Here is a 19,629-nt window from a genome sequence, read left to right on the forward strand (position 1 = left end):
AGCGTGTAGCCACATGGGATGTGGTTATTTTTGTGGTACAGGATATGCTATGCTTTCAAGTTTCAATGATTGCTTGAAATAATAATTAGGATTGAGTGGGTAGTCCTTTCATTTATAAAGGTCTGCCAAATCTTCCCCTCTTATCTTTTTTGAGTAATATCACGTTAGGCCCTGTCTCCTACTGCTTCACACTACAGTCTCCTCTGGCATTCTCTTGTAGTCAAAACTGGCGGAGCCCACTATGACTGATCCCGGGCCTAGTCGTAATAGGCAGTCGAGGGGATGCAGTCAAAGTATTTCTCGTTCTCAACGCCTAGTCGTCTCGGCCGGATCACATCATGGCGATCTATCAACGAGAGAGACGAGAATGCACAACAGTGCCATTGACGAGCCCTACATAAGGATTGATTATGGGCCTGGCTCCACCGGCTCGGCTATTGCTGTCGACAAAGAGATTCAGAAGAAGCTGGCGGATGCTTGCGTCCGAGGAGACATTGAAGTTATAGACAAACTTATAAGACTTGGAGCTAATCCCAACTACAGTAACCCCGAGGGGACTTTAAAGCCTTCTTTATACTACGCCAGTCGCTACGGCCATTATCATTTGCTGGTAAGACTCATAGAGAGACACAATTGTAATGCTCACTACAAGACACCACGGGGTACCACTCTCCTTCATCTTGCCTGTCTACATGGCCATGATGACATTGTCAAGTATCTTACGGCATCACCCGTCCATCTAAATCCCTCAGCAAAAAACCGATTAGGTAGCACCCCACTCCATCTCGCCTGCGTAGGAGGACACCCCCATATCGTCCAGTACCTTATCGAGAACCTTCATTGTGATCCGAAATGTGTCGGAGAGCCTGATGATGAGACCCCACTTCACACGGCGTGCACTAAAGGCCACTTGGGTATCATGAAATACCTCATTGAAGTTCAAAAATGCGACCCTTTCCATCCCACACGAGTGGGAGAGACTCCCCTTCATCTTGCCTCTCAACATGGCAGAAAAGAGATAGTGGAGTATCTTATCACTGAGCAGCATTGTGATCCTATGGTTATTGACATGAGAATGAACACTCCACTTCACTCAGCCGCTCAACAGAATCACGCCGGGATCGTGCGGTACCTGGTCATGGAGCAAGGCTGTAACCCTCACGCTAGAAATCAAGAGAATTGCACTCCGCTTCATCTTGCTTGTAGATATAGTAGGATTGATGTTGTCAAGGTGAGTAATTTAGAGTATTTTGATTGTTAATTAAATCAATAGTTTGTATAGTAACTGATTCATCAGAAAAGCATGAAAACTTAGCACTATTGCCATCACAGAACAAAATAAAATTGTGCGATTGATTGTTCCATCATGTTGTTTTGTGTTTACACATGCATGCAAGCTTATGTCTTAGCATGTGAAAAGTATACTGCCTTTCTGATATTCTCTAAGCTAATTTGTACATGTTTTGTTTTTTTGCATAATGCATGTGATCATTGTGATGTGTGTACAAGTTAGCAGAACTCACACTGAAAGTTGTTTCACTGATTAGTTTATTAGCAGAACGACTACATGATGTTTTTATCCTATGCACGCAGGTCCTACTAGAAGAAGCCAAGATCTCCCCTTCTATTTCTGGGCCCGATGGAAGAACACCAATACAAATGGCTTACGACCACGAGGTTGTGAAGCACCTCATTCGTCACGGAGCTAACCCGAAAGATGCACAGGTCTCTATATTTGACGGGATGGGGATACCACCCCAGCAGCTGGAGGACACCATAGTGCGAATACTGGTTGTCGGAGACCCTAACAGTGGGAAGAGTACTCTGGTTGAAGCTCTCAAGACCCCACCGACCAGAAACTTTATATTCAGGACACAAAAGAGCAGGATTACCGACGTAGAACCATACACTGCTGGGATCATACCACACGAGATTAAGAACAGCCCGGACTTTGGTCACATTCTGTTATTCGATTTCGCCGGTCACAGCGAGTATTACAGCAGCCACTCTGTCGTCATTGACAGCGTCTGTGTCTCCCCTCCAGTTTTTGTCGTCGTCGTCGATCTCTCAAAAGACGAAGAGCACATTAAGCTCAGGCTCCACTTCTGGATACAGTTCATCGAGAATAACAGACCGACTTTCGTATCGAAGCCACACATTGTCGTTGTTGGGAGTCACGACGACATCCTTCAATCTCAGAGTGACTCGTCATACAAGCATCGCCTTATCAACAGCATCGAGAAGTTTTCAAGGGAAATCATCGGAGCGACGACACTTCAGTTCAGCGGGTTCTACCATGTCAACTGCCAGAAGATGTCCACACAGACTGAGCTAAGGAAAGTCCTCGTTAAAAGCTGCCAGTCGCTGAGGACGCACATACAAGACGACTCGCTCTGCCACGCTTTCAGCGTCTATTTATTCGCCATGTTTAGTGGGAGGGTGATGGTGACACTGAGAGAGATTGCTAACGTTGTCCGTCAGTCCGACTCTCCCTTTCCGATAGAGTATGAGAAACTGAGCAAACTCTGCGAGTCCCTCGGCTCGAAAGTAAACGTCATGTTTATACGAAACTCGGTCAACCTCCAGGAGAGTACCGTCATACTAGAAGTCAACATTCTCCTCTCAAAGATTCACGGGGTCATGTTTGCTCCTCAGGGCTTCAAAGAACACCGTCTTAAGTCGAGGAACGGGATCGTCACTTTCTCTCGTCTGAGGAAAGTTTTCGACGATTTAGACCCGAGAGTGATTGCCCAATGCATGCAGAGGCTTGAGTTTTGTCAGGAAGTGCAGGACCAGTCGGTACTTGATCTGATAAGAGGACAACACGTTCAGCAGCAACTTGAGTCGCCTGATGATGAGGTGGAACATGACGGATTCGGTAAGCATGACCTCGAAACTTGATCTCTAATCTAATTTGTACTTGTTTCCGTTCTAGATGAGTATTATTTCTTCCCTTGTCTTATTGACAGTGAGCACCCACACAAGATTTGGTCTCATGACTCCATCAGAGGCTCAGAGTAAGTATAAATAAAACTAAATGTCACTTCAAAAACTCTTCCCCCTCTCTCTCTCTCTTCCCTCAGATTTTCCTACTATACAGGCTGGTGCTTGCAAGTGAAAGAAGTAAGAAATATTCAGATTCCATGCACCCCTCCAACATAATGTAGAATCAATGATTTATGTTGTGTATGTACACTTGTTTTTTTCTGTCTTGCATACTATATTGGGAGGGGATTTTTCTATCATAAATGTTGCATGTGAGCTTCCTATGTCCTGCCATTTATACTGATAATGTAAACATTCACAGAGTGTCTGGAGTGTTTATAAGGTAAAAAGCTTTGCCTCTGTCTCTCTCTATTTCAGTCAGTCCATATCTATTGACTGCAAGTTGTACAAGTACATGTTTATCACCTAAAATGGCCCTTTAATTCATATCATTGTTTGGCTGGCATTGTTGTTTAATGTACTTTATCTAATATCCACCCCATGGGATATAAATTTCATCCACCTTTCTCCTTTTTCATTTACCTGTTAGAACATGCAGCTATTCCCTGCCAGATTCCTACATTCCCTCCTATTAAGACTTGCTTTTAATTTTGCTGCTGCTAGTAATGATGCTCCGAATCAAGGCCAGATACTGAACAGGGCCTGCAACCTCTGGAAGAATGGGATCCATTGGTTCAGCTACTGTGGGACTGAGAGCTATGTTGAGCTAAGAGAGGATTCACAGGTTAACAACATGAACTCATGATAAATGATGCCACACTTGACTTGCTGATTATAATTGTTAATGGGGAAAGAATGGGCAAAACCTGATGCATATACATGTAACTAAGAGTAGACACAATGTAACAGTGTTGTAACTTAGTCTCATGTTAAAGGAATGCTAGGGTGTCATGACTTCCACTGGTCATTATTATAATTTAATATTCCGAATTGCATCACATGCATTCTATTAGCAAAGAGCTTTATGACACGTCTTACCACATCCTTATATGTCATCCACTGAAGTGGATAAAGAGAAGGACTACATGTGCTTCCTTTAAGCCATGAGGATTATGAGAAACCATGCATGTGGAGAAAAGAGAGAGGGGGAAGAGAGAGAAAAAGAAAGAGCAGCAGAGAGAAAAAGAAATTGATAAACACACAGACAGATTATGTTTAATTACTTGTTCCATAATGAAACTGATATCATTTTTTGTATTATAGTCAATCCATTTGAGAGTAACACTTCCCCATTGTGACCGTTTGTTTGTAATACAACAGCCGCCACAATTAATTATTACAACCATAATTCATGAAGACCGCATGCACATGTACTTAAATGTACTAGTTTGTAGTACATTCTTATGATAATTTTTTACTCATATATAGTCATAGTAGAGATGTGGTTACGTGATATCTGATGCAGTAGGAAATCATTATTGTGTTTGATGCACAGTCTACATAGCTGTGGTCTAGTGATAAGTAGATTATCTTTTCCTTACTCTATATTCTTCTCTACAGGTTCTAGTCCTTGTAATGAGGTGCCTTAGGGGAGCCGAGATTGACTGCATTAAACTAAGAGCCGCCGTCATTCGTAACATCCTCGAAACCAAATCAGTCTTCATTCCAAACATACCGGTCAACGAAGGCCTCCTTGATCCAACTCAACTCTACGAGTACCCCATCGCCAGTATCAGACACGGCGTGGTACCTCTTTACGACATGTCCATGGTCCTTCATCCTTTACTCGATGTCAACTCGTCCACTTTCGACCGAAGCCACCGACACTGCATTACCCTAGACCGCCTCTTGTACTGGGATCCATACATGAACCTTGGCAGGGACATACTCAAAGAACTCTTCAACCCGGCTCAAGAGAACGTTGAGCTCTCTGATGATTTCATACTTGCGTATTCGAACAAGGTGCTAGACTGGGAGACTCTTGCATACAAGGTTTTTAAATTAGAGAAGGGGATGGTTGAAGATATCAAGCATAGGGCAAACTCAAGGTCGACTCTTCTTTGTCAAAGACTCCTCAACTCCATGATGGCATTCGAATTGATCACTTTTGGAAAACTGAGACAGATGTTGGACGGTTTCAGCGTCTTTGGAGGCAGAGACATTATTGTACGTAATAGAGAGAGAGAGAGAGGATCATGTAAAGAGAGAGGGAAAAAGAGAGGGGAAATAAAAGGGAGAGTTATACGACCTGGGAATCTGCACTTGGGGAGTCGGTATATCATTATTATTATTGCTGTATAGAAGCTCCCAGAACTGTCTTTTGTGAGAAGTTGCTGGTTTGCTATTCCCTTGAGTTTTAAACTTGTTTGTGTTACTTGTCTCCTTTACTGAGTTAACGCAATGTTTTCCTTCTTGGCCTGTTGATAATAGCTTACTTTCCCAAAAAAATGTGTTTTGAAAATAAAAGCTCACATCAGAAGTACACACAAACACACTTTCTGTATAGATGCATCTATTATCCTGTCACTGTATATAATAAAAGCTTTTTTGTTATTGTGACTATCGTGTGACAACGACTGTGTTATACTATTAGTCAGAGAAATGATCAACACAATGCATGTAGGCTGCTCTGTCTTAAGATAGGTTGCTTTGTTGCGCTGAAAAGTTTCTTTTTGATACGGCCAAGTTATGTTATTGTTACCATTTGACCCTTGACAGTCTGATACATGTAGTTTGATTATTTTATTAGTATTATTTATATTGTGGATTCTTCTGTCAATTAGTTACACATAGTCACTTGTATTTTTTTTTAAATAAATTTTTAATGGCCTCATTAGAAGTGATTTGCCTTATGTGTCCATTACGTAAAGAGGGTAATACAGAGGGAGAGAGACAGAGAGACGTCTATTGATCTGCTATTTTGCCGAGTCATTTTGAAAGTAAACATCATTCCTTGTGATAGCAAGAACCGATAACAAATTTACCTTCAGCTAATTATTATTAGTATTGTAACTGCAAGTGTTGCTACCTGCCAAATAATAGTAATAATATCTGTAATATTATTACTATTATATTCATCTCTATTTCACATCTGGGCCATTTTGGGGTTATTTTCTTTTGATGTTTGAGTGACAGAGAGTGAGTGTATGTGCATTTATGTAAAATAGTGTCTTGTTATTATTTTTTTGTTTCTTTTTATTGATAGGAATTATCAAGGAGAAAATGGTGAACCGAAATCACAAAAAAGATTTATAGTTTTTAGAAGCGACTTTTATTGACTTTTTAACTGCATTATATTGAATTGTGTGTCTTTCAAAATATATATTTTGTGTCTTTATGTATCATTTTGTGTTCTCCTTTTTTTACTTTCTTTCAATTGTTTTCTTTCTTTCTCTTTCTCTCTCTCTCTCCATTTTCTTTCTCTTAATATCCCTCTATTACTTCCACATTGTACATTTGCATGGTTATTATCATTTCAATAAAAATATGTATATTAATATTATATTATATATACAGTTAACCAAACTACCAATAAAATATATAGCCTGCGCTTTAATGCATACACAACTTATACCTTTACCAATAACAGATTCAGAACTCTTCATTACTTTGACAATGCAATTGGGTAAAGCCCCCCTAATAGTTAAGATAGGGGCAAATTCCTAATTAATGATGTCAGTGAGCCTACATGTACATGCAGCAAAAGATTGATGGTTTATACAGTGCAAAGTCTATGAGTTTAGTGTTGGTAGAAGCTGTACAAGCTCATTAAAGAGCATCCTATATCAGGAGCATGCGTGTATGCAACATACTAAGAGCTTCTTCCTTTATGGGAAAATCCAAACAGTTCATAATGGATTCTGACCCAAATCTTTCCTTTTATGGTAGCAAAGCGAGTAGACTAAATGTAGTGCCTTTGTGTATGCGGCTTTCAGTTATTATAATAACCATTACCATTAAGAAATACACACAAACACAATGATTATGCATGCAACCAGAGTCTAAACTATACAACTCCAAAATATAACAAAGCCGCTGAGCATGTCTTTATATGGTAATCCCGGGTTGAAGTAGACAAAATTATGAGAAATGACAGTTTTTGTTTTGTCATGAGATCACGAGAGCATGTGTGTGTGTGTGAGTTCGTGTGTTACATGTATGTCAAGTCAGTAATGTGAAGTGATGTGATAAGAGCTAATTTGATTTCAGTGTTTAATAACTTCCAAATTTTGAGACATATAGTTGGAGGATTATAAGTGCTCGAGGAATGTTTTATCAGAGAAATGCCGTGACCTCTGAATGAGATAATATTAGGATATCAGACACTAACACGTGACATAATCATAATTGGATTTATATATTGAGTTTTACTGGGTGTCACGTAAGTCTATAGTCAACAGAAAATGGCTACAAAAAGACCCTATCTCTCTATATGTGATATAATCATGATTGAATTTATTATATTGACTTTTCGTGGGTCTAAGTAGAGATAACGAAAGTCTATAGTCCAAGCAAAGTGGCTACAAAAAGACCCTATCTTTCTGATACTATCAGTTATCATTCCCCCAATCTTAATGTATAGAAAGTTTGAGTTGATTCCGAGAAATTATCTTCTTTAAAAATATCTTCATTCCTACCAAAACTAATCGTGTTCATTATTGATAATAATAATAATAATAATTAATAATAATAATAATAATAATAATAATGCTAAATCTGCACAGTTGTATTATAGTACATGTACATGGTCTAAAGTCACTATGAGCAGCTCTCTCTCCCTCTAGATTTTAATTTTGTTCGGATTAGCCTCTATGAGTTTGAACCAATGTCCACAGTGGCAGCGCTTGGCGTCTCCTTTGGGAAGAGTCATCCACTTGATGTGTGTAGCATCCTTTTCGCCTAAAAAGGAATAAGCCAAGACTAGTCGGATGTATATGCACAATTGCACACGTATACATGTACCATGTACATGTACATATACTCTAATCACATTATAATTGCAAGTCAAAACAATCACTTAGTCGAGACAAATTTTTAAGGACATCACTACACAAGGCGTACAAAAATGGACATCAACAAATACAAACTAGGCACCATAAAAGAGAAGCAGCATAACAAGCAAAATGTATACATCCTGTTCCTTGTAACACACACATGGTGTATGTACATGCATTAATGAGTGTGTACAGTGTGTGTGTGCTATAATTAGACGCTTGAAGAAATTAGAGTAGGGGAAATTCCTATAGATATGTCACCAGAGGGATGAGCACAAAACAGCTGAAGGAGGGAAAGGGTACGAAAGGCGAAACATTCACACAAACAATAATTGAATCAATTGTATGACAAACAAAAACAACAGGGTACGTAACGGCTCAGTTTCAGCTTGTGTGAATAAACAAGACGCTTTGTGTACATGTATAGTGGAGGCTCTGTATAATGGACACTTAGGGACAAGAAAGTTTATTATGAAGAAGTGTCCCTGAAAGGAAGGTTATTTTATACCGTAATTAGTACACTAGATGCTGTCTGTTAAATGGAGGTGTATGCTATGTCCATGTATATAGGCAGAGCCTGAAACAATAGGAAACATGAAGGGATTTTGGCCCAGATTTCTGAGTAACTTCAAAAATTCGTAAAAAAATTATTTTTATTGGAATCAGCTCAAATTTTCTACACAACATAAGAACATGTATATGTATCAGAAAAAAATATAAAAATGGAGAATTCTCTCCTAGCCATCTTTTGGCGAAATTTGGCGAAAGACCCAGTACTACTATGGTACACTGACGATTTACTGACAAGAAGCTGCATGAGCACTATGCCAAAATCTTTGTTCAAGTAATGTCATAACATAAGGTTTAAAGATTGTTTGAGTGTAATTTCAGGCTATCATTAAACTGGGAGGTTATACTATAGTAGAAGGACTTACAGACACAACCAACAATCCTTTCTCCTAGTAAGGAGGGGACAAGAGTAGGACGCTCCTTAGTGCCCCGAGGACCTCTGTTTATATTTAGATTAAATGGATCCTGAGAGAGAGAGAGAGAAAGAGAGAGAAATGAACACATAAAAAAGAGAATTAAAAGAAACGAGATAAATTAATGTATACAAACAGTAATAAAAAGAACGGGAAATAGACGGAACATAAGATAACCATAGAAGACCTTATCAAGGAGCAAACAACATAATAAAAAGTACCACACACAAACAACCTTGACAATAGCACCCAATTACATGTACATAAACAAATCTAATCCAACAAATTGAATAAGGAAGCATAACATAAAAACAATAAGCTTTTGGAACCAAGTCACATGTGCAGCACTTGGAGATTCTCAAAACAAAACAGACTCCATCTTTGACAAATTGAGCGGGTGTCTATTGCCACATAAACATGCTTTAATTGGGAGACGGTCGCAGAAAAGGGAAATTATAAATTATGTAGGCAAGCTGAGTCATGATGAAAGGGGGAAAACCCGTCACTTAATATTACGAGCATACACACATACACATCGCTAATTCGTTGTACATGCATACATGTACATGTACACATGTATGTGTTTACTTACCTCAACTCCGTCCATCAGGGCATCAATCTCCTTCTTCTCAATACCATACGAGTGCTCGGAATCAGTGACAATATTACCCTCTGGAAGGATTGAGAGAGACAAAAAATAAATGTTAGTAAAATAAACATTTGTGGTGCGCGTTAATTAGAAACACAACAAAACGCCAGATGATGTGAGGTTCACCTCTGTGTCCTGGGGGAGAATCAGAACTGGATTTCCTGCAATAAGCGAGGGAGATGCTGCGCCTCCAGTAAGGCGATGAAAGAAGGCTCCTTCCTACTGCAAACCTTGCGAGAGAGGCCATTTTGAATCGATATCACGTGACAAAAGTTATTAAAATTTTCTGAATTTTAAAAACCACTTAACCACGTGCTTCCATTATGCCAAACTTGATTAGTCTCTTTAGTAGGCTATCAAGAGTCTATGCAGGTAATTTTAGTCTTATTTAAGAAGTGTTTATGCTATTTCTTTTAGTGCCTACCTCCTGGTTGAGACAGAGTTCAGAAAGTGCTCTAGGTAAGTTTGCGTTGGCGTGGCTATGATTGATGTGGGTGTGGCCAGCCATAATAATTAATAGAACAATTTTTGCGTATTTTCAAAGATATTTAAGATACGTGAAAAATTTTTGTCCTTAAGGTAATCTTTTTGATACATCTGTTTCTATGCAAGATTTGCTGTGGCTTGCAAGAAATTTGAGATATTGCTCATGATCCTTATATATGGTCATAATTATGATAATATTTGTTTAATATAGTATCTAGTAAACAGGATGGAGTACAAATGCAGAATAATTTAACTATTTTCGCACTTGGTCAGAGATGCAGTGAGGTAAAAGAATTAACCGAGATTCACTTATTCATTTACACAAAAATAATAATATTAATAATGGTAGCACAACCAAAGAAATGCTAGCACAAAGCCTGCTTCTTCATGTGTCAATTTCCTTCTCAACTCATCTGGTTAGTTGCTATGATGTCACATGTTTGTCATTACTTACCCCTGTGTATGACACATACACATATTTATTGTAATATTACATTATTTTTCATTTATAATACTGTATAAGTGAAGGGTATAGCCCCTGTGGTACTTTTCTGAGCTGGTTACTGTCATTACATGTGACTATTATGTTCCTGCTACTCATTGTTTTTTTGGTCAGAGTTCAATTTCTATTTCTCTCTGGGTTCAGTCATTTGGTTTCATGACTCACAATGAGTCTGGACATACAGTTCATCTTAAACACACAAAACATTGAAATTAAATTATTTACAAGTCTGGTTACTGTCATTACATGTGACTATTATGTTCCTGCTACTCATTGTTTTTTTTTGGTCAGAGTTCAATGTCTATTTCTCTCTGGGTTCAGTCATTTGGTTTCATGACTCACAATGAGTCTGGACATACAGTTCATCTTAAACACACAAAACATTGAAATTAAATTATTTACAAAGTTTATCATAACAATCTGGCTAATTGAGAACTTGAATGACATGTAGCAATTCTGCCAATTCATCCTGTAGGTCTCTGTAATGGAAGACACTATGAATCAGTGCTCACAAGTCAAGAGGACTTTACTATTTATGCCGGGAGGGGAAAGTAAAGAAGAGAGAGAGAGAGGAAAGAATGATCTTTTTAAATTTATCTCGAAATTTATTGATAGGTGGAGAAGGGGCAGGTGGAAAGTTAGGAACAGAAGCTTGAAAAGATCAAAATATAAAGTTCCTTTAAATCCTCACAGACTCTATAGAGATTCAAAATGCTAGAAAAAAACACTATTATAATAATTATTTAGCAGGTGATGTCATAGATCAACTAATTTTTGCTAATTAATAATATTTATTATTAGTTTTTATTACCGCGAATATTAGCAGCCGCGAATATCCCTTTTCCTTACACAATGAAATTCGTAAAGATTAGTCCTTTGGACAACTTTTTGAATTATTTATGTTGTCATGGAAATCACTCAAATCAGGTGCATTTTTGGACGCCACACCTCTTGACCACGCCCAACCAGCCATTTTGATCGTTCTTCATAGAGTATCTTTGTGCCTCTCAAGAGCTCTCAGTAGACCTGCAAATTCTATTCCATTCACTTAAAAGTGCTCCAAAGCACCTAAACTGCTTGCACCTACATAGATTTTAGCTGCTGCATTTACTACAACCAGTTTCATTGCTTTTACAAACTCCATTAGTCTGTTAGATTTCATTCAATCAATGACTCAACCAATATCATTAACGAATAGTCAACTTTTTGCAAAAAAAGTGTTGAATAGCAATTACATCAAAGTGCCGACGAAGCATTCTTTCACTTTTTCTATTGTTTCCTATGGCTTCTATTTTACCACTAATATTATTCATTATTCAATACCAATTGGCAATTTCTGCCAAGAAGGTGTGGTTTCCTGTAAAACGCGTACGCACGTGTTTATAATTTACCCTAAAAGAGGCGTGGTAATTGCTTTTTAAATTAATTGTTATTACCTTGTTGTAGTACAGTTCTACAACAAATTGTCAGGATGCAAAGAGATATAACCCGACCTACTGTAATTGAATTTTAACACATGCGCTCGCTCATGCTCAAGTCACGTGAATGACGTGATACAAGTATGGCAAACATCGTAAAGCTTGTTAGTAGGCTGCCAAAGGCATATACAGGTAACGTTATGTTTATGAAAAAACACGAGAAGCATTTAATTCACCTGTTAGTCCTAATATGAATATACTTTATTCTATAATTAATTTCATGGCCATGTTTCTATTTAGTGCCCCTCTCTTCCTCTCTAAGATGGTACACAGTGCCTACTTCTGCTGGTATGTTAAGTTACACAAACACATGCTTTTGATCACTTCTATCGTTGTAATATGCCACATTAATTCTGGGTGTGACTTATTAAATTACTAGTGGCATAGATACCATTTACTATAATATCTGTGGTATATAGTGGGCATGGTTCATTAATTACATAATTCCCAGAAATCAACGTAACACAAAAATATCACATTTTGTATCATGAGCACTAATATTATAATTATTTTTAATTTTGAGTGTAAGGATATACGTATCAGTTTATACAGTGTCTATACATAGTATTTGATATCAAATCTACTATTCTCATACATGTACATGCAGCTAGTCGAAAGCATATCAGGTGTGAAATCAAGAACAATGTCGCTGTTGTGAAACTTGACCAAGCAGATTCAAAGGTAGAGAGAAGCTGAAAAGAGCTAAGAGCGTGTTCATTATTATTATTATTATTATTATTATTATTATCATTATTTTATTTTGTTTTAGGTTAACACTCTCTCAAAGGAACTATCTGATGAACTAGTTCAAGTTAGTGCATGTACATGTACATATGTATTATTATTATTGATTCTTAATTCTTACGTTTATTTCCTTCAGACTTTAAATGAAATCATAGATAATCCTGAGGCCAAAGCAGCTGTCATCATATCGGCAAAGCCAGGGAGCTTTATAGCCGGAGCTGATATTGGGATGCTTGACTCAGCAAAATCAGACAAAGAAGTAGAACTCTCACACTTCCCTCTGTCTCTCATTTCCCCTCTCTCTCTCCACCTCTTTCTCTTTCACCCCTTCCTCTCTCTCTCTCACCCTCTCTCTCTCTCTCTCTCTCCCTTACCCTCTCTCTCTCTCTCCCTCACCCCCTCCTCTTTCTCTCTCCGCCTATTTCTCTCTCTCTTTTCAGTTGCAAGAAATCTCAAAAAACGGACAGTCTATGATCCAGAAAATGGAAGTGGGTTCTCCCTCCTTCATTTCTTATATTCTCTTTCCTTTAGGATAACAAAAAACCTGTGGTGGCTGCCATTAATGGACAGTGTCTTGGAGGAGGGCTAGAAGTTGCCATGGGTTGTCATTATCGCATAGCAACAAAGCACCCAAAAACCTTCGTTGGACAGCCTGAGGTTATGCTTGGTCTTTTACCAGGAGCTGGTGGAACACAAAGACTACCCAGACTAGTAATAATACCTCTACTATTATAATAATAGTTATTATTTTTTTTGAATTTTGTCTGTTCAGGTTGGCTTACCGGATTCCCTCGATATGATGTTAACGGGCAAAAACGTCAGAGCTGACAAAGCAAAGAAACTCGGACTTATTGATCTTCTGGTAGACCCACTCGGTGAGTTGTACATGCACAATATCAACTCTTGACAATACCTATGCTATTCAAGGTATTCTATTCACATTTTGCTACATGTACAGGGGTATATTCTACAGTACAGCTGTCTTCCATTGTTCCTTCCCGTTCAGTTAGGGCTTTGTGTTTAAATTAGGCTTCGTCTATGTATACATGTATGCATGAGATAATGTCCATTTCTCAAAAGGGGGCTTCGACCTTCATAATAGGGTCATACATGTTTATACATGTAGCTACCACTGGTACTAAAATTTGTTTTCCAATGAAAGTGAAGTAGTCTGGTTTTGCAATATCTCTTTCCTAATAGCTTGTCAGACAGCTGCATTTGTATATACATGTACATATATGTCAATATATTTTGGTGGCTTTATGAAATGTGACATCCAGACATTATCTCATTGCCCCTAGACTCCTTTTCTTTGTGTGTGTGGGTTGAAGGTTACACTGATGTAATAAACCTCTTAATTGTTTGTGTGTGGAACTCTGTAACATGATCTACATGCATGCATGTTTCTAGTATGCATGTTGTAACCATGCTTGCATAGAGGCTGTATAGTGCTAGTATTTGACTTGTTGGCCTTTAATTTGATCTTCAGCCTCCCTCTGTTGTCTAACAAATGTTGCGAAACAAAAGATGGTGTTTTCTCAATGGCGCATGTACAAGTACATGTACATGTACAAGGTGGCAGCTAACTGCATGAACAAAGAAAGCAAATGCTTGTCATTCTTTTTTTGAATAAATGACGTCACAGGTATGCTATGAATGCTGTATAGCCACATGTACACCTGTATTATGCTGTATATACATGACTACATGTACTGTACATGTATAATTATGGGAGACTAGGGGGCATGCAACTAAAATTATGAGGAAGAGAGAGAGAGGGAAGGAAAGAAAATCAAAAGATTGTTTATTTCCAACATGTAGGAAACCACTACCTTTTTATTTATTATTTTTGTTCAAATTTCTTGGAAATCTTAGCTTGTCGTCTTAGAAAGGAAGCAGTCTATATAGTCACGAGTTGATCATTTTGTCTTGTTATTATTTCAGTGCCTGATAAGCAATATGTCTGTATCATATGCATTCAAAATAAACATTATTATTATTATTATATTATTATTATTATTATTATTATTATTATTATTATTATTATTATTATTATTAATTTATTATTATTAGGCCCTGGTGTGGCGAGCCCTGAAGAAAGGACCATGCAGTATTTGGAGGAAGTTGCCATCAACACTGCAAAGTGAGAGAGAGGGGGAGGGAGAGAGAGAGAGAGGGGGGGAGGGAGAGAGAGAGAGAGAGGGGGAGGGAGAGAGAGAGAGAGAAAAGGACTTCATATAGATTGTAGTACTCTATTTTAGTTGACAGAGTTTTGTATCCATGCATGCACCCAAAAGAAAATTGCCAAAAAATTAAGTACATCCAAATTTAAAGCATATACATGTACATATGTACATGCATGGTACTACAGTACATCCATGCACATTTAGTACAGTTACACATGTATATGTGTAACTGTGTACTATATAGTACATAAATTATAACAAATGCATGTTCAATTGTACTAATATACAATTTATTATTATTATTTTTTTTTGCAGTGCATTGGCCAATGGGACCATGTCCCTTCCCTCGAGAGAGAGGAGCTGGACTAGCATGAAAGGACTAATGTACAATCTTACTACTCACCAGAAACACGTCCGTAACTATGTCTTCAAGCAAGCAAGGACTAAAGTGCTCAAACTGACCAACGGGCTTTACCCAGCACCGATGAAGATAATGGAGGTCAGAGACAAAATACTGAATAGTGGAAAACTTTGAAGAGAGTTAAATTTGGTGATCGGCAAACTTTAATTTGGTGAATTTGTGGCCATGTGCCATTGAGCATGTGCATAATGGCTCAAAATGACTGATTTTTTTTATTGTGGTGAATGACTATCAAAATGCCAAATTTAAACTCCCTCCAAAATATCCCGCTATGTGGTATGCGACTTTTGTCTGACTAAATTATGGTGTCATGTGATTATCATGTGATTGTCTTTTGTAGTGTGTTCGAGTCGGTCTCGAGAAAGGTCTTGCCGAGGGATACGAGGCTGAGTCCATTGGTTTCAGAGAGTTGGGGATGGGGAGCCAGTCAAAGGCACTCAAGAGTTTGTTCTTTGGACAGACCAAGTGTAAGAAAAACCGGTTCGGGGCCCCCTCAAAACCAATTAATAACGTCGCCGTCCTGGGGGCTGGGCTCATGGGAGCCGGTATAGTACAGGTAACATTAGAGAAGGAGAGAGAAGGAGAATTGAGAGAGAGAGAGGGAGGGAGGGAGGGAGAGGGGAAATTATTTTTTTCCAAGCTATGTAGGAAGTTGATCTGAATCCAATCCCGATTTGGGCATACATGGATTCAGTCTAATTTACATTCTCTAAACAAAAACACTTGTACTACAGTATGAGACAAAAACACTTACTCTACACAGGAAATGCTAAACGCCGTTACACATTATTTTCATGTAGATGTACATGCTTAATAATTAAGTAGTTCTTGTTATTCTCTAAGCCTTCCTTTTCCTCCATGCGTGTGCCCATAAGTGGTTGGTTACTTGTTATGACATAATGTTATTAACATATTCGCTAGTTTATTAACTAGCTACCAACTTTATGATTTAACTCAAGAGCACCCTTATACGTCCCTGCATGATATGTATAGACATACATACATGAAGCTTTTTCCTAATAATTCACTTAGTCCAACTTTCACTATTATATCACTTATTAGTCAGTGGTGTCCCTTAACCATTGTTTGGTTCTTAATCATGTTTGACAACAGTATACATGACGTGTCTTTTACAAATTATCTAATTTAAATATTTAAAGTACTTCAACCCTCTAAGTGTATATACATCCATGCAAATCATAGTTCTGCTTATGGGTGGTCGGGACAACCACCTCAACAAATGAACCAACCAGTTCATCACTTAGACCAACCACCCAATTAATACTAATAACCATACGTAAAGCATGATATTGTAGTCTACTAGTATGGTGTACATAGATTTAAAAGGAACAATATTAGTCTCCAACCACCTCTAATTTTATTCTAGGCAGACCCTGCATAATGCATGTATGCATTTTAAAATTATTGTTATTTGGTTTGTAAAGATATCCCATTTATTTCTCTTTACATTTACCTCCAGTCAAATGCATGTACATGTACATGCACATGTTCATCCCCCACCTACTCATTCTGCATGTACATGTACATGTATATATATCCCATCTTCTTCTTCTTATCAGTTTGCACTTTGTCACCTGTTCTTACATTATGGAAGCTTCATTTCCTTTACAATTCCATGTACATTTATATACACAAAGTCTTTGTTTTCCTCCAGCTATCACTCTGAGGGTAGTTTTTTGCTATTCAAAGTTCCTTTTAATTCGAATCTCTTCCATGAACTTTCTCACTCGGTGCTTTCCCTATCAGTTCCATATGAGCTCTCTCGCTTATAAGAGCCCCTTCTTCCTCTCTGCTTTTGTTGATTGTTTTTTGTTTATTTTATTGCTTCAGTTACTGTTTACTCTCTCGCTTCTCTTTGAAGTCCAGGCATATTTCTGGTTTAATTAAATATGGGGGCGGTTGTCCATTTACATGTGTGCCATATCCCAACTGAGTTTAACAGGAAGTGGAAGCAGTTGCTTATCATTTTGGTATGCCATTGGGTTTATAGGGAGAGCCCGGTTCTCAGGGTTTCCAAGGACTGAGAGACCCAAGACCTGAGATCCTGTGATGACATTGGGCGACTAAGAACCTCTGAAAGTCTGAGTCTTATCTCACATTTCTATAGAAAGTTATTCCAGTTTTCCTTTGTCCAAACTCAGTTGGGACATAGTATATATACATGTACATGTATACATGTACATGTACATGTATAATTGTTTGTGTCTGGTATGATTTACCTCGTCTTTATTCTTTCCATGTCCTACTTCTCCTATTATGTACTCTTGCTTGTACACAATGTAGGTTAGTCTACAAAAAGGTTACAATGTTATCCTAAAGGATAAAGACGAAGAGGGTCTATCAAGAGGCTATCAACAGATATACAAAGGGTATGTACATGTACACATATAAGATCCTGTGGAAGTGTATTGATAATATTTTATGTGTGTAGGATTAATGGTAGGGTTCGCAAAAGGGCCATGACTAAATTTGAGCGAGACAGGACCATGTCAAACCTGTCTACACAACTGGACTATCAGGTTTGTAATTGCTTGCTGGTAAACTCATTTTTTATTGTATAAAAAATTATTATTATTATTATTAAACTTTACAGTACACAGAAAATGTATATGATTTACATGTATGTAAATGAAACATTAGTTAATCTTTAAATTGATTATTTTCTCTCTCTCTCTCTCTCTCTCTCTCTCTCTCTCTCTCTCTCTCTCTCTCTCTCTCTCTCTCTCAGGGTTTCAATAGGGCGGACATTGTGATAGAAGCTGTGTTTGAGGACCTAGGTTTAAAGCACAGGGTCATCAAGGAAGTGGAAGAAGTTGTTCCCCCTCACTGTGTCTTTGCCTCTAACACCTCAGCTCTCCCAATAGCAGACATTGCTAAGGGAAGCAAGAGACCGGAATTGGTATGTACATGTACCGTAAATCCTTAAATAGAAACCACATTCGAATAAACGCCGGGGTAACAATAAAATTAAACTATAAATACGCAACACTACCCTAGGAGTGACTCAGTAGTCTAGTGGATGATGCCTGAAGTGCCAGAAGTCAAAAGCATGAGGTTACGGGTTCGAATCCCGCTCTGGGCTGAAGTTTTTTTTATTTTTTATATATTTTTTCGAGATCCAAATACCATTTTAGGAAATAGACGCCCGGGCTTTTATTTAAGGAAATACGGTACATGTACACAATAACTTACATTTATTAGTTAAAGCATAGCTTTCCATGCTGTGCAGGAAATACAGCACTAGCGGTGTAGTCAAGAAAACCTTGCACCATGAGGCAAAGCCGAGTGCTGTATAGCTTTTGAGACCACACCTCGAGTGCTGTATTTCCAGTACAGCACAAGGGGAGCTGTGCTTTTACTAGTTTATGGTCATAGTGTGTGGGTGCATCAAAGGCATCAGCCCAAGGCCAAGTGAAGAATAGCCTAAAGAGAACCAAAAGAGACTGGACTATCTGCTCATGGCATCTTCTACCTCGTGATGCTCTTAGTTGGGGGTGGTCGCAGTTTATACCGTATAGCGGTTTTTTTTCGAGGATAATAAATTTCGCGAATGACCCGTATCCAGAAGTTTGCAGAATTAATTTTCGCGAATTTCTACTAATCTGCCATCTTGTACCGTATTAAATTGATTTTCAAGGAATTTAATTTCGCGAATCATGAAAAAATCTGCAAAATTCGCGAAATTTGTTATCCTCGAAAATTTCCTGCTATACGGTATAACAGGAAACCACAAACTGGGGTGTATCCTGGAAGTGCTCTGTAGCATTGGCCGGTGTCTTTGGTACACTCACGCACTTTACTATAAGCACATGTACACAATAATTTACATGTACCCTGGTAGTTTACTAGTAAATAATTGACCTTTGCATGTAGTATCTATGTACATGTACATTCTCCATGTATGTTTAGTATCCGTGTACTGTATGTGCGGTATCCGTATGAATGTGCTGTATTTCCTCTAATAGCAGCATTTCTTAGAATAGCTTTTGAATCTTGAAAAAAAATTTGAAAATAGAATAAAACTTGAGTCAGCAATGAGATTTAAAACAGTGACCTTGCACATGATTTCAGGAACCTAAGGAAGTATGTACATGTATCTACATGTACAAGGCATCTGTGTTATTTTGAGGCCAGATTTGCATGTTAATAATTCTATTTTAGCATTTATTTGCACCTGGCTTTTATTTGAGGATATACAGTACATGTACATTATAATATA

At 38.0% G+C, this 19,629-nt stretch overlaps 4 protein-coding genes across 5 annotated transcripts in view; 3 read left to right on the plus strand and 1 right to left on the minus strand.

Moving 5' to 3' along the window:
- The first annotated feature begins 118 nt into the window (after nt 1-118).
- LOC109580389 (uncharacterized) lies at nt 119-6,471 on the plus strand. The gene is made up of 7 exons (XM_019993468.1): nt 119-1,231; nt 1,594-2,878; nt 2,936-3,017; nt 3,084-3,123; nt 3,536-3,730; nt 4,507-5,112; nt 6,152-6,471. The coding sequence occupies exons 1-7, from the start codon at nt 242-244 to the stop codon at nt 6,173-6,175; spliced, it is 3,222 nt and encodes a 1,073-aa protein (XP_019849027.1). The 5' UTR covers nt 119-241; the 3' UTR covers nt 6,176-6,471.
- Nucleotides 6,472-7,538: 1,067 nt separating this feature from the next.
- On the minus strand, nt 7,539-9,849 carry LOC100631732 (cytochrome c oxidase subunit 5B, mitochondrial-like). The gene is made up of 4 exons (XM_003384286.3): nt 9,699-9,849; nt 9,516-9,595; nt 8,876-8,975; nt 7,539-7,845 (listed from the first exon to the last, which is right to left on the minus strand). Exons 1-4 carry the CDS (start codon nt 9,817-9,819, stop codon nt 7,727-7,729), a joined length of 420 nt encoding a protein of 139 aa, XP_003384334.1. The 5' UTR covers nt 9,820-9,849; the 3' UTR covers nt 7,539-7,726.
- Nucleotides 9,839-11,360, plus strand: LOC100631857 (uncharacterized). Its single transcript, XM_003384287.3, has 6 exons — nt 9,839-9,944; nt 9,990-10,031; nt 10,270-10,343; nt 10,408-10,474; nt 11,036-11,111; nt 11,176-11,360. The coding sequence occupies exons 1-6, from the start codon at nt 9,896-9,898 to the stop codon at nt 11,276-11,278; spliced, it is 411 nt and encodes a 136-aa protein (XP_003384335.2). The 5' UTR covers nt 9,839-9,895; the 3' UTR covers nt 11,279-11,360.
- A 691-nt stretch (nt 11,361-12,051) lies between these two features.
- LOC100631983 (trifunctional enzyme subunit alpha, mitochondrial-like) overlaps nt 12,052-19,629 on the plus strand; it is a 16,371-nt gene continuing 8,793 nt past the window's right edge. The window contains exons 1-14 of one of the 2 annotated variants that reach the window (XM_019993472.1): nt 12,052-12,170; nt 12,279-12,326; nt 12,646-12,719; nt 12,808-12,849; nt 12,919-13,041; nt 13,223-13,270; nt 13,314-13,493; nt 13,555-13,657; nt 14,856-14,925; nt 15,284-15,467; nt 15,730-15,945; nt 17,694-17,779; nt 17,842-17,929; nt 18,139-18,309. In XM_019993472.1, coding sequence (XP_019849031.1) covers nt 12,122-12,170; nt 12,279-12,326; nt 12,646-12,719; nt 12,808-12,849; nt 12,919-13,041; nt 13,223-13,270; nt 13,314-13,493; nt 13,555-13,657; nt 14,856-14,925; nt 15,284-15,467; nt 15,730-15,945; nt 17,694-17,779; nt 17,842-17,929; nt 18,139-18,309 — 1,482 coding nt within the window. In that variant the 5' untranslated portion in view covers nt 12,052-12,121. The remainder of the gene's footprint in view (nt 12,171-12,278; nt 12,327-12,645; nt 12,720-12,807; nt 12,850-12,918; nt 13,042-13,222; nt 13,271-13,313; nt 13,494-13,554; nt 13,658-14,855; nt 14,926-15,283; nt 15,468-15,729; nt 15,946-17,693; nt 17,780-17,841; nt 17,930-18,138; nt 18,310-19,629) is intronic. The other variant, XM_003384288.3, reaches the window with a different exon arrangement.

Source organism: Amphimedon queenslandica, unplaced genomic scaffold (assembly GCF_000090795.2).
Source record: "Amphimedon queenslandica unplaced genomic scaffold, v1.1 AMPQUscaffold_13495, whole genome shotgun sequence".
Taxonomy (NCBI): domain Eukaryota; kingdom Metazoa; phylum Porifera; class Demospongiae; order Haplosclerida; family Niphatidae; genus Amphimedon; species Amphimedon queenslandica.

What these genes read in the sequence shown, in the direction of transcription:
- LOC109580389 (XM_019993468.1), top strand. Translation starts at nt 242, where the DNA reads ATGACTGATCCCGGGCCTAGTCGTAATAGGCAGTCGAGGGGATGCAGT. An exon ending in GGTGGAACATGACGGATTCG is followed by an intron (nt 2,879 to 2,935) that starts GTAAGCATGACC and finishes TTTCCGTTCTAG; the next exon opens with ATGAGTATTATTTCTTCCCT. An exon ending in GACTCCATCAGAGGCTCAGA is followed by an intron (nt 3,018 to 3,083) that starts GTAAGTATAAAT and finishes CTCTTCCCTCAG; the next exon opens with ATTTTCCTACTATACAGGCT.
- LOC100631732 (XM_003384286.3), bottom strand. Translation starts at nt 9,819, where the DNA reads ATGGCCTCTCTCGCAAGGTTTGCAGTAGGAAGGAGCCTTCTTTCATCG. An exon ending in CCCTGATGGACGGAGTTGAG is followed by an intron (nt 8,976 to 9,515) that starts GTAAGTAAACAC and finishes TCTCTCTCTCAG; the next exon opens with GATCCATTTAATCTAAATAT. An exon ending in AAGGATTGTTGGTTGTGTCT is followed by an intron (nt 7,846 to 8,875) that starts GTAAGTCCTTCT and finishes ATTCCTTTTTAG; the next exon opens with GCGAAAAGGATGCTACACAC.
- LOC100631857 (XM_003384287.3), top strand. Translation starts at nt 9,896, where the DNA reads ATGCCAAACTTGATTAGTCTCTTTAGTAGGCTATCAAGAGTCTATGCA. An exon ending in GAGTTCAGAAAGTGCTCTAG is followed by an intron (nt 10,032 to 10,269) that starts GTAAGTTTGCGT and finishes TGTTTAATATAG; the next exon opens with TATCTAGTAAACAGGATGGA. An exon ending in TTTCCTTCTCAACTCATCTG is followed by an intron (nt 10,475 to 11,035) that starts GTTAGTTGCTAT and finishes TTCATCCTGTAG; the next exon opens with GTCTCTGTAATGGAAGACAC.